At 55.4% G+C, this 13,125-nt stretch overlaps 1 protein-coding gene across 1 annotated transcript; it reads left to right on the forward strand.

Moving 5' to 3' along the window:
• The first annotated feature begins 1,230 nt into the window (after positions 1 to 1,230).
• LOC100357567 (tubulin alpha-1C chain) lies at positions 1,231 to 7,232 on the forward strand. The gene is made up of 4 exons (XM_008256416.4): positions 1,231 to 1,471; positions 4,008 to 4,230; positions 4,371 to 4,519; positions 6,188 to 7,232. The coding sequence occupies exons 1-4, from the start codon at positions 1,469 to 1,471 to the stop codon at positions 7,160 to 7,162; spliced, it is 1,350 nt and encodes a 449-aa protein (XP_008254638.1). The 5' UTR covers positions 1,231 to 1,468; the 3' UTR covers positions 7,163 to 7,232.
• The last annotated feature ends 5,893 nt before the right edge of the window (positions 7,233 to 13,125 follow it).

The raw sequence follows: 13,125 nt of genomic DNA on the forward strand, positions 1-13,125 counted from the left end.
CTGGGCAGTAGCTTTGCTACAATGGGGACAGACATCAGAGGAGTTTTAGGAGCATCCGAGGGAGGGTGCGGTGACAGAGTTCCCTAGCTCTCCCTGGCCTTATCTGTAGTAGTTTCACTCACATATATATTCCCCCAGGCACTTAGTTACTGTAGCAAAAATAATTGCGAGACAGATGGGAAAGTTGAAAGCCTGTACTAATTAAGGCTGCAATACTGAAGATGCTAGTATCTCAAATTTCACAATACCCTGCCCAAGGTGGAGTAGCTTCAGGCCTGCCCACTGCCTGTCCAGAGCCCACCTTTACCTTCCTCTTGCTTTTCCCACTTCAGCGAAAAAGCCCTGTCATTCCTCTTCTGCGGGACTATATTTCTGTAGACTCTTATCTCCTAGACCCGGTTAAGGAATTGGAGAGCTCAGAAAGCATGAGGAAGTTGCCCAGAATCAAAAACAACTGAAACCAGGCAAAGCGTGCTTCTGAGAGATCACACACATACACTCCCGCCTTGCAGCCACGGTCAGAGCAGTGTAGGAGGCGCGGCAAATCAAACTCAAAGGCGGCCACGGGTTCCAGTACTAGGTCCAAGGACCCCAGGCTAAAAATCAGAAATGGAGCTGCTCTGTTTGGACAACCCTTAGTCACCAACCGAAACTCGACCTGAGAAATCAGGAGAGAGAGGGGGCGCCAATATCATGATAGTGAAGTCCCCGCTGCCTAATCCTTACAAAAAGCGAACCTGACGGTACCCCGATGCCCACTGTCCCGGTGTCTCCCGGTCCCCGCCTTCCAGGGAAAGCTGCTTGGAACGAACACAGGTTCCTTCCTCCCTGGCTGTATTTCGTGGGACGGCGGCGAGTTAGCCTGATCGCAGTTACCAATCAAGGCCCCGCCCTCGCCCCATGACCTTCACCTGTGGAACCCGGAGCAATGGCTAACAGGGCCTCCGGCACGGAGAACGAGCGCTCTACACTGCAAGCAAAAAAACAAAAAAAAAAACCTGGAGCTTGCTCTGGGTTCCTTGCGAGGGTAACTCAAACCTACCAGGAGGAACCAGGCTGCGCGAGACGTCGGGGCCGCGGGGCCGCCCGGCGCACCTGGCGCGCTTACCTGGCCCACCTGGGGCGCCCATTCCCCGCGGCGTCTGCCGTCGCGGCGCCCACCCCGGCCCAGCCCCCCCCCCCGACGGCTCCGCCCTTCCTGCCGGGAGGAGGGGGCCCTCCCGAGAGTTTGGTTTGAACTTTTGAACGCACCAATCCGCGACGCGCGCCCCGCCCCCTCTGCGCGCCCGGGGCGGGGTCCCAGGGCCGTCCTCGGACGCGTGGCCGGGGGGCGCGCTATAAAGGGCGCTCCCGGCCAGGTCGCCCTCGCAGTACTTCTCCCCCGGACTCTTTGCTGGTCTGTCAGTGGGAGCCCTTGTCGCTGTCCCCTCGCCTCCTGCAGCGCCGCACGTTCTTGCAAAGCCCCATCATGGTGAGTGGGGATCCCGGGCGGTAGCCTTGCGCGCACACCGCGCTTCAGGCCACGCCGGCTTCCTGGTGGCCGGGCTGACGGCGGTGCGGGCCGGAACACGCGGCCCGGGCCCGGGCCCGGGCCCTGCCCTCGGGGGTGGGAAGCAGAAACCCTCCAGGTGGAGGGAGGGCAGGGAACCCTCACGTGGGGCCCCGGGGAGTTGAAGCCACTGGAACTCCCCGTCGCCAGGGCTGGGGGACCCGCGCGCAGCCTCCGCACGGGGCCCGCACTCCCCGCGCCCTGGGACTCGCTGCTGAGTCCGCGGCCCCGGCTCCTCGCCTGTCCACCTGGAGGCCGCCGGCGAGCTCCCCGGTAGGGAAGAATTAGCTGTCACGTGTCGGAGCCTGCATTTCTCCTGTTCATGTAGTGGCTGTTTATAGCTGAGGCTTCAGGCAGGTTTAAAAAAAAAAGTCCACGAAAAGAATGTTTTCTCTTGAAGCCGCAGAGTAAACTGGCATCGACCGTGAGTTTGAGTTTGGTTTCCCTGTGCGCACAAGTTAGCATTTTCTGTGGATGGCCCAGAGACGGTGAAAACTGTTATATCCCTGACGATATCTGGTGGCGGTCGGCCCTGTGGGCCAACAAGTATTCCTGTGTGGAATGTTTCAAAATAGTGTCTTTGAAGAAAGGAACACTGTTGTACCTGAGGTGTGTGGCTTTCTTCAAAGGCTGACTACGGCTATCGGAAAACGAGGGCTCACTCTTTAACAAGTTGCCTGGGATCGAAACCCTAAAAGCTACCCGTAAAACTGACTCAAAGCGAGGCTGGGGCATTGGACGGGGTTCAGACGCTCATTCTGGACATCTCGTATTAAGAGTTCCAGTTTCCTACTAACCCAGAACTGGGAGGCAGCAGGTGATGGCTCAAGTGGTTGAGTCCTTGTCACCCACACGGCAGACCCAGGCTGTTCCGTCATTTGGGGATTGAACCAGCAGATGGGAGAGCTTTCTCCTTATCTCCCTTCCTCTCACCTTTAAAAAAAAAAAAAAAGGCACTGGCGGTGGGGTGAGGGTAGGAGGGCTGTGGCATAGAAGGTTCAGCCTCCACCTGCCCTGCCAGCATCCCATATAAGCACCGATTCGAGTCCCGGCTGCTCCACTTCCTATCTGGCTCCCTGCTAATGTGCCTGGGAAAGCAGAGGAGATGGCCCAAGTGCTTGGGCCCCTGCACTCATGTGGGAGACCCAGAAGAAGCTCCTGGCTTCAGCCTAGCCCAGCCCCAGCCATTGCTGCCATTTGGGGAGTGAACCAGCAAATGGGAATCTCTCTTCCTTTTTCTCTGTCTCTGCCTTTCAAATCTTTTTAAAGCACTGGGACTGCTCACTGGGCAGCAGACCTGTTTAGACAAATGCAGTTATGGAAACGGCTCATCCATCACGTCACCTGGGCCTCACTTCGTGTACAGGTGGCCAGTGGAGAGCCACTGACAGATAAGCTTCCAGAAAGCAGCTTAGACTGTCGGGAGCAGGAAGCTCCCAGTAGGAGGAGCACTGTTAGAACCAGGGGACCTTGCGCTTGCCACTTCAGGAGGACTGTGGAATTTCCAAAGTCCAGTCCAGGTAAACGTGACGCAATGGTAAATAGCGTTGGGCTCTTCAGAACAAGCGAGTCAGCTCTCCCCCAGCCCTGTAGCTGGGCTGGCTGACCCCAGGTAATCCCGAGCCTTGGCTGGGGGCTCTGATTGCTCTATCTTGTTAGTTTACAGAGTCTCTGGTCAGTGCCTTATTTTATTGTGGGAAGGGATTCATTCAGTCACTTGCATATGACTCTGTTCAGCAGGAAGTAAGAAAAAACAGGTATTTCCCCACTGTTCTGGAAAGCATGGCCTTTACAATGCCGGAAATCTATGCCCATTTGCTCGGAAGTGGCTCAGGTCTGAAAGTACCAATGAAGCCTGCTAACTTGCCGCACGCCTCTCCCTTCCTCGGGGGGCTAAAGGCTGCCTCTAACCACTGTTTTTAAGCTGCAACTCACTGCTGCTTGTCTGGCATTTTCTCCCTGAGTCATATGGCTGTGTGTACTGGTTTAAGCTGGTTTTAAAGGAGAGAAGGAGAAGCTCTTGTCTCCCAAAGAATAGGATTAAAGAGGGCTGGGGATGACCTCAGTCCTTACACAATCAAAATGAATCAGAGCCGGCTGCAGGGGGAGTTTTGCATTAACCTAAGGGATCAGCAGGCGTGTTTCCCAGGTGCTGGTGGGGAATCTATTGGTAACAGAACAGTTTGTGTTAGCCTGAAATGGTGGAAATCCAACCTTGAATATTTACTGTGGCCACAAAGCCAGGGTCTGGCATTGCCTCGTGGTTCATTAACATAGCTTCAGTCTTCCAAAGCAGTTTCTCTTAATTAGATTTCTGCTTGTGAAATAGTCCCTGGGCAGGAGTAGCCTCTGGAAAGGTGGTGATCTGTCTCAAAGGTTAATTAGTCATTTAGGCGTGAATCATTCCCCGGTGGCTCATCTGATGTGTCATTTTCTTTTTCCTTTCTCCCTCCCACAGCGTGAGTGCATCTCCATCCACGTCGGCCAGGCTGGTGTCCAGATCGGCAATGCCTGCTGGGAGCTCTACTGCCTGGAACACGGCATCCAGCCCGATGGCCAGATGCCAAGTGACAAGACCATTGGGGGAGGAGACGACTCCTTCAACACCTTCTTCAGTGAGACGGGCGCTGGCAAGCACGTGCCCAGGGCCGTGTTTGTAGACCTGGAGCCCACGGTCATTGGTGAGTTGGCCTCCGTGGCCTCAGTGAGAGCCCCGGGTGCTGGGACAGGTCTGGGACAATTCTGTGAGGGGGGAGCCCCTGGCACCCCGGGGCCCTGCAGGCTGTCAGTGACAGGTGGCTGGTCTGCTTCCCTCTTCCAGATGAAGTTCGCACCGGCACCTACCGCCAGCTCTTCCACCCCGAGCAGCTCATCACGGGCAAGGAAGATGCTGCCAATAACTATGCCCGCGGGCACTACACCATTGGCAAGGAGATCATTGACCTCGTCCTGGACCGAATTCGCAAGCTGGTGAGCACAGTACTTTACTATGTAAAGTGGGGTGGGCGTTTTCTCTTGCAGAGACCAAACTATAAATTTCAAGGAGACTTGTGCAGCTCACTAAATTGACTGGCTTCTCAGCCCCCTGGCCCTGGGGAGGTGCTTTCCTCCACCACTAACCCCCCATCCCTTCTCTCTGCGTCTCCCCAGGCAGGTCTGGGCACTGTGCTCACCCAGCTTTGAGTTTCACTGACACATAAGGCCATTCAAGCCACAGACGCTCCTTAGGACATCTGGGTTACACCGAGTGTGTAGGTGGCTGACTCCTGCATGTAGCTCATTGATCAAACTCGTTAAAAGAATCTGGGCTGGGTGCCCTGTGTTAACACAGGAAGGTCAGAGCTCAGGACGCCTGTGTAACCCTGATGAGAAACGCGGGAACCTTCCCACAAGGCCAAGGGTGGAGTCGGGAGCTTCCTGTCTTTTCTGCTTGGAGCTCCAGGCAGTATGACCTCATTCCTGTGTGGGACCTTGAGGAGGTGGCACTAGGATCCCTGTCATTAGGAGCCTGGCAGTCAGATGACTCAGATCTCAGGTATGCGAGCAGCTTGTAAGCAGTTAACCAAAGTCAAGTGTGAAGCCTGGGCAGAGCAGCTTGTTAGGAAAATCACATCATCCCGGGCCCAGTCGCAGCTGGTCTGTTCCAGAAACAACAGGAGCCAGGCAAGTTCATGGCTTCCTCCTTCCACAAATGCTTAGCAGCAGCTTCCCAGCAAAATGGGGTAATGGTTGCTTTGCTTGGACACCAAGCTGCAGTTACAAAGATTTGGAGACCTACCTTTAGGGACAAATACACCTAGTAAAAGCTATTTCAAGGGTCCAGGTGAAGTTCATTAACTACCCAGACAGCTGTGTGTGTCCTGTGGTGCTGGTGTGTTGTCCCCAGGGTCCTAGTGCATGTGATGGGTAGGGCAGGGTCTGCCCTGCACCTTGCCCTCTGTCTAGAGACAAGCCAAGAAGGGTGTCCCACCCACATGAGCACCCTTGAGGAGTGACGGTTGTCAGCTGAGGATCTCTTTTGGGAAGTCCAAACTGCTTTTCCAGCATAGCAGCCGGCTACCCAGAACAGCCCCCAGCACCTGAGGTCTCAGACTTGGGATCGGAAGTCACCTGGCCAGCTTAAGCAGGCATGCGAGGCCCGTGCCACACTGTTCCAAGTCCTCGCTGAATGCTCTGCGCCCCGAAGCAGATTGTTTTTCTCACTTTATGAGGTCACCAGTCACACGGCGAGGGACTGGCCGAACCGGATCTAGACCCAACACCAAGCCATAGGAACTTGGCAGTTCCAACATATTCCAGCCTGGAAAGAAAAGGCTGCCAAGTGTGTGTAAGATCCAGGCACTAGGCTGGGAGTCCCAGGCCTGCCCTTGGGTCGTTCTCCCAGCCTATAAGCAGGTGTGAAAGAGCTCACTTTTAAATGGCTTATCTAACAGCCGCAGGCCCCTCCCCTCCCACACTCCCGGGAGCTGTGAACTTTGTCCGAGTCACTTAGACCTGAGAAGCTGGTTATGACTGCTCTCAGCAAATGTACTTCAGGAGAGTTTTAAATCACAATCGTTGTGATCAGGGGCTCCCAGAAGTCCCCCTCAGCTCTCACCAGGGGTCCCAGTACTAAAATGGAAACTCTTTCCTTTGCAGGCTGACCAATGCACGGGCCTGCAGGGCTTCTTGGTTTTCCACAGCTTTGGTGGGGGAACTGGTTCTGGGTTCACCTCCCTGCTGATGGAACGCCTCTCTGTCGATTACGGCAAGAAGTCCAAGCTGGAGTTCTCCATCTACCCAGCCCCCCAGGTTTCCACAGCTGTGGTGGAGCCCTACAACTCCATCCTCACCACCCACACCACCCTAGAGCACTCTGATTGTGCCTTCATGGTAGACAACGAGGCCATCTATGACATCTGTCGTAGAAACCTCGATATCGAGCGCCCCACCTACACTAACCTGAACCGCCTTATTAGCCAGATCGTGTCCTCCATCACGGCTTCCCTGCGGTTTGACGGAGCCCTGAATGTTGATCTGACAGAATTCCAGACCAACCTGGTGCCCTACCCCCGCATCCACTTCCCTCTGGCCACATACGCCCCCGTCATCTCTGCTGAGAAAGCCTACCACGAGCAGCTTTCTGTAGCAGAGATCACCAATGCCTGCTTTGAGCCGGCCAACCAGATGGTGAAATGTGACCCTCGCCACGGTAAATACATGGCTTGCTGCCTGCTGTACCGTGGCGACGTGGTTCCCAAAGATGTCAATGCTGCCATTGCTACCATCAAGACCAAGCGCAGCATCCAGTTTGTGGATTGGTGCCCCACTGGCTTCAAGGTTGGCATTAACTACCAGCCTCCCACGGTGGTGCCTGGTGGAGACCTGGCCAAGGTGCAGCGAGCTGTGTGCATGCTGAGCAACACCACAGCCGTGGCCGAGGCCTGGGCTCGCCTGGACCACAAGTTTGACCTGATGTATGCCAAGCGTGCCTTTGTTCACTGGTACGTGGGGGAGGGCATGGAGGAGGGAGAGTTTTCTGAAGCTCGTGAGGACATGGCTGCCCTGGAGAAGGATTACGAGGAGGTTGGAGCAGACAGTGCCGAGGGAGAGGATGAGGGTGAAGAATATTAACCTGTCTGCACACGCTGCTGCTGTTTGTGTCTTATGAAGCTGTCAATAAAAGTGATGTTTGCATATTAAATGCTGGCTCCAGTGTCACAATGATTACTTGATCCGACCCGTGCGCAGCAGTTGGGATGTTTGAGCTGGCGCCACCCGATAATCACCGGCTCAAGTGTGTCCCGTGGTATGCCAGCTGGTTCACCTGCTGAGTGGTGATTGAAATCTTGAGTCACAGGCTGGGACACCCTGGGCCGGGGCTGCCTAGACTAAAACGGTGTGGCTTGGTTGGGGGAGGCTGTGGCTATCTGAGGCACTCTTACCCCAGCATCCTGCTGTGTTCTAATCCAGCCTTCTGCTGATGGCACCTGGGGAGGTAAGGAGACCCCCGTGTAAGTCACAGGGAATATTTGAAATGGGGAGATAAGATGGACTGGGTTATTGGGTGCTGTCTCCCAGGCACCCACGGGAAGCAGTGGGGCTCTGGGTCAGAAGGGAGCTGGGTGTGGGTGTTGTGGGTGGCAGACCTTGGGCAGGAGGTTGAGCTGCTTGATAGGAACAGAAGTCCTGCAAAGGGAGAAACAGTTGGTGCTCCAACAAGTGGCTGGAGCTGGGGCCGGCAGCTCCATGGCCCCGGGGGTATCTGGTCCCTGCCTGTCTCCCCCTGCTGCCCTGTGTCCCCCGATTCTCGCAGGAGAGCACATCCTGTGTGGGAGAACCATGCAGCTTCCGTGACCTGAGATCCAGCTCTGTCCTTGAGTGCAAACTCGGCTTCTGCTACTTTTCAGGTGGAGCAGCTTCTTCCCAAAGCCCAAGGATGGGGGAGGCAGGGATCCAGGGGCGGACATGAATGTGGGAGAGGCCAGCCTGCCAGAGGGGGTCTGCAGGCTGCCACAGCACAAGCAGTGAGGGACCCAGGACCCCAGAGATGAGGAGCTCAAGGATAGCATCCCCCGCAGCCGGGTCCTATCCTCACCTGAGGGGCCAATTCTGTGGAGCCTGTGTTTCCCGAGCAGGCGACCACCATGGGATGCCTCCAGCCATCAAAACAGTCGGGCAGGAGCCCAAGACCCCTCAGTGACCTCAGAGAATCCTGCAGATGAATTCCCTCCTGCAAGTGCCAAAGTGCTGGCAGGCTCTGAGCAGCCACAGCGGTGTGGGGTGAACGAAGGTGAAGGAAAGAGTTTTGCCGAGAAAAGAAAATATTCCAGTAGAGTAGAGAGAAGCTGGGGAATTGAGAGAGCAAAGGGCCAGTGGCTGGGGAGGGATCTGTCCTTGTAGTGGTGATTTCCCGCTCCTGAGTGGGAGGGAAGTGAACTGAAGTCAGCCTGCAGCGAGAACAGACAGACCCCAAGGTCTAGGTCACCGCTTTGTGGTTGACAGTCTTCTGCTGTGCCCTTGAGCGCAAATGCAAAGTCGGCTCCCCTGCAGCCCAGGCGAGGGCTTGACAGGAACAAATGGACCAGGAGAGGAAGGTACAGGCTCTTGTGGTGGCTCCGGATTCTGGCTGCCAGCCACCGTGGGTGAACGGGCCTGGGCAGAGCTGCCTTCGCTGGGGTGAGAGGCTGGAGGCCCTGCCCGTCCACGGATTGTCTTGACTGGAAATAACTGGCAAATGCCTTTGCTGACGTTGGCCGGGCCCCAAGCTGTTCCCAGCTCACTGTTTTACCCACCTGCCAACAGGACCCCCAGCTGTCCAGGTGTTGGGCATCCATGAGCATCCGACGAGGCAAGGCCTCTCCACCACCACCAGGGGGCGTCATTGTCTAAGCTAATCAAGGTCATTGTTTTGGTGATTCAGCGAGTGATGTCATCTTTATAGACATGAGGTTAATGCAGGTTGGGAAGAACTTTTTTGCTCTTAGAAACATTGGGAGGCAGGTGTTCTGACATAGTGGGTAAAGCTACCACCTGTGACGCCAGCATCCACATAGGTGCTGATTCATGTCCCAGGTGCTCTACCTTGGGTCCAGCTCCCTGCTAATGGCCTGGGAAAAGTAACAGATGACCCAAGTGTTTGGGTCCCTGCCACCCAAGTGAGAAACCCGGTTGAATCTCCTGGCTCCTGGCTTTGGTCTGGCCCTGCCCCAGCTGTTGTAGCCATTTGGAGAGTGAAGCAGCAGATGGAAAATCTTTCTGTCTCTCCCTTTCTTGCTCTGCCTTTAAAATCAATCAATTTTGGAGCCAGCAGTGTTGTGCAGTGAGTTAAAGACCTGGCCTGCAGTGCTGGCATCCCCTATGGGTGCCGGTTCAAGTCCCAGCTGCTGCTCTTCTGATCCAGCTCTCTGCTGTGGCCTGGAAAAGCAGTGGAAGATGGCCCAACTCCTTGGGCACCTGCACCTGCATGGGAGACCTGGAGGAAGCTCCTGGCTCCTGACTTTGGATCAGCTCAGCTCTGGCCATTGTGGTCATTTGGGGAGTTAACCAGTGGATGGAATACCTCTCTCTGTGGATCTACCTCTCTCTGTAACTCTGTCTTTCAAATGAATGAAATAAATATTAAAAAAATCAATAGATCTTTTTTTAAAAAAGTGAAATGTCAGGGGAGACGGTGTTTGGCACAGCTGTTAAGGACTGGCACTGCGGTGTAGTAGGCTAAGCCTCCATCTGCAGTATTGGCATCTCATATGGGAATCAGTTCATGTCCCGGCTGCTCCTCTTCTGATCCAGCTCCCTGCTATGGCCTGGAAAATCAGTGGAGGATGGCCCAAGACCTTGGGCCTCTGCACCTGCATGGGAGACCCAGGAGAAGCTCCTGGTTCCTGGCTTTTGATCAGCACAGCTCCGGCTGTTGTAGCCATTTGAGAGTGAACCAGCAGAAGGAGGACCTTTCTCTAACTCCACCTCTCAATAAAGTCTTAAAAAAAAAAAAAAAAAGACACTGCTTGTGTCACCTGTATCCCATATCAGAATGCTGAAGTTTGAGTCCTGGCTTCACTTTTGTTCCAGCTTTCTGCTAGTGCACACCCTGGGAAGCAGCAGATAATGGCCCAAATCCTGGATTTCCTACCACCCATATGGGAAACCAGAATTGAGCTCCAGGCTCCTGGCTTTGTTCTGGTCCAGCCGTAACTATTGTGGGCATTTGAGGAATGAACCAGTTAATGGAAGATCTCTGTCTCTCTGCCTTTTAATTTAAGAAAGAAGAGGGAAGAAAGGAGAGGTAGGGGGGAGAAAGGAAAGGAGAAAGATTTTACAAAAAAAAAAAAAAAAAAAGGAAAATTTTCTCCCTGGAAACCTTTGAACATTACTGTGTGAGTGCATGTTTTGCTTGTGCATGATTTTTTTTTAAAGATTTATTTATTTGAAAGGCAGAGTTACACAGAGAGAGGAGAGGCAGAGAGAGAGAGAGAGGTCTTCCATCTGCTGGTTCACTCCCCAGATGGCCGCAACGGCCAGAGCTGCACCAATCTGAAGCCAGGAGCCAGGAGCTTCTTCCAGGTCTCCCATGAAGGTGCAGGGGCCCAAGGACTTGGGCCACCTTCTACTGCTTTCCCAGGCCATAGCAGAGAGCTGGACTGGAAGAGGAGCAGCCAGGACCTGAACCAGTGCCCATATGGGATGCAGGTGCTGCAGATGGAGGCTTTACCCACTACACAACAGGCACCAGCCCCCATAGACAGTTTTAAAAAGATTCATTTACTTATTTGAAAGGCAGAAAGAGGGAGGAGATTGATTTTCCTTCTGCTGGTTCAGTCCCCAAATGGTCACATTTGGGTCTTGTCCACACTGATACCAGGGACCAGGAACTCCACCAGGTCTCTCCTGTAGGTGGCAAGAATTCAAATACCTGGGCCATCTGCTGCTGCATTCCAGACACATTAGCAGGGAGCAGGATTGGAAGTGGACCAACTGGGACTTGAACCTGGCACTCTGTTAGGGGATGTGGGGGGTGCCAAGTGGAGACTTAAGCCCACTGTGCCACCATGCCCACCCCAGCTCAAAGAAATTTTAGTAAAATAATTAATGATAAAAAAGTGCAGTGGAGGATGGCCCAGGTCCTTGGTCCCTGCACCTGCATGGGAGACTAGAAGGAAGCACCTGGCTCCTGCCTTCGGATCGGCGCACCGCGCCAGCTGCAAAGCGCTGGCCATAGCGGCCACTTTGGGGGTGAACCAACGGAAAAAGGAAGACCTTTCTCTCTCTCTCTCTCTCTCTCTCACACACACACACACACACACACACACACAGTCTAACTCTGCCTGTCAAAAAAAAAAAAAAAAATGACCCTTTAAAACTTGTAAACCCCCCTTCCCAATGCAAACACCAGCTTGGGACAGTAGAGTCCATTCCTTTGCTTCTCTCCCCTGGCCAGGCAACCAAATGGATCTGCTCCTTCCTTCCAGGCTTTCGGGTCATCCGGGTGAAATCTAACTGCACAGCCAAAGAAACGCTTCCTTTTTGATGGGCGTCCGCCGGAGCGCGGCCCTGGGGTGGTGCAGGGAGGTCTAGAAGCAAGGTAGGCCACGAGGGGGCTCACCTGCTCCCAGCAGGCCCTGAAAAGCCCGGTCTTCCACCCCTCCCCAGTCATTTCAGACCGGGAGGGGGCTCTCCTACCACCCTTGTAGACATGGAGCAGTGTAGGTGACGCAGCAAGCCTCTGAGCGATCCAGGTAGTGAGGAGGGGCCGCCTGGCTGGCTCCTCCCTGGGGGGCGGGGGATGGCCAGGGCTGGGCCAGGGCTTGAGCCTAGAGCGGAGATCACAGTCTGGGTCTCCCATGTGGGTGGCAGGAGGCTAATCACTCCGGTCCTCACCACTGCCTCCCAGGGTGTGCATTAGCACCCAGGCACCCACATGGGGGTCGCTCAGGCCCATGTCTGCTCCTCTGGATGACCTCAAAACCAGGGCGGTGAGCGAGGCTATGGGTAGGGGGGAAGGTGCAGGTGTGGGAGGGACCCCAGCCTTGCAGGGCTGCCTCCTTGCCTTCCTCTTGGGCGCCATTCCCCGTGTTTTGCACTGCCTTGGGCCACCCCATGAGTGAAACCAACAGGCAGCAGGTACGGGACCAGCGGAGTACCCTGCAGGACCCCAGCTTCACGCCCCAGAGTCCCCTGGATCCGCTTCTTTGGAAGGACCTTGCCTGGGGAGTGATTTTCCTCACCCAGGTCAGGGTGGGCTCAGCCTGGCTCCAGCAGCCAGAGCCTCCCCCAGCCGCAGTCTCCTCCTGAGCCAGCCTCTGCATCCACAGTGCCCGCCCTCGTCCTCCAGGCTCTGAGCCCCCTGCTCATCAGTGGATCCCTGTGCCATGCTGTGTGGAAGGCGGGAGGGGTCGCAATGGTGGGTCTTGTTATGTTGAGCAGCACCCAAACTGAGGGCTTGTCAGGCTCTGGAGGACAGCTGGGGTTTGGAGGGCTAGCCTTGGGGGTCCAGGTGGGGTCAGGCAGCTGGGCAGGGGAGGGGCTGGAGAGGGTGCAGGGAGACTGAGGGAGCCCTAAGACATGGGAGCAGTTTATGGAAGGCTGAGAGGCCAGAGAGGGGCTGCCACTTGAGATGCCGCAGCTTGGATCCCTGCCCTCGGCTGTACTGGCCAAGTAAAGGGCTGGCTGGGATGGGCTCAGTGCTGCTTTCCCAGAAATGCAGGCAGTTGCCCCACACACCTGTCCGCCTTCTGCCTTCTCCGTAGCTCCCGGTGAGCGCAAGCCAAAAGTGAGCTCTGGGATTTCCCCACCACAAGGGAGCTCCCTGCCTTGGGAAATGGTTCCAGAGTCTCCCCACTTCCTCAGGCCTGCAGGGGTCTCTCCTGCCCCCGCCCCCACCCAGCCACCTGCAACCTCTGCTCTCAGAACCCGCAGATCTGCCCACTGCCCCGCAGCAGCCCCCTCGCCTGAACCCCTGCAGCCGCCGCCTCCTCTGCATGGCTCCTGCATCCCTCTGTCCTCTGCTGCCAGGCTCATCTTCCCCACCAACCTTTCTTTTTCCTCCTTGCCAACTCTCCATTATGAAAATGCTCAAACACGCAGAAACCTTGCAAGAT

The sequence above is a fragment of the Oryctolagus cuniculus genome, chromosome 11 (assembly GCF_964237555.1).
Source record: "Oryctolagus cuniculus chromosome 11, mOryCun1.1, whole genome shotgun sequence".
Taxonomy (NCBI): Eukaryota; Metazoa; Chordata; class Mammalia; order Lagomorpha; family Leporidae; genus Oryctolagus; species Oryctolagus cuniculus.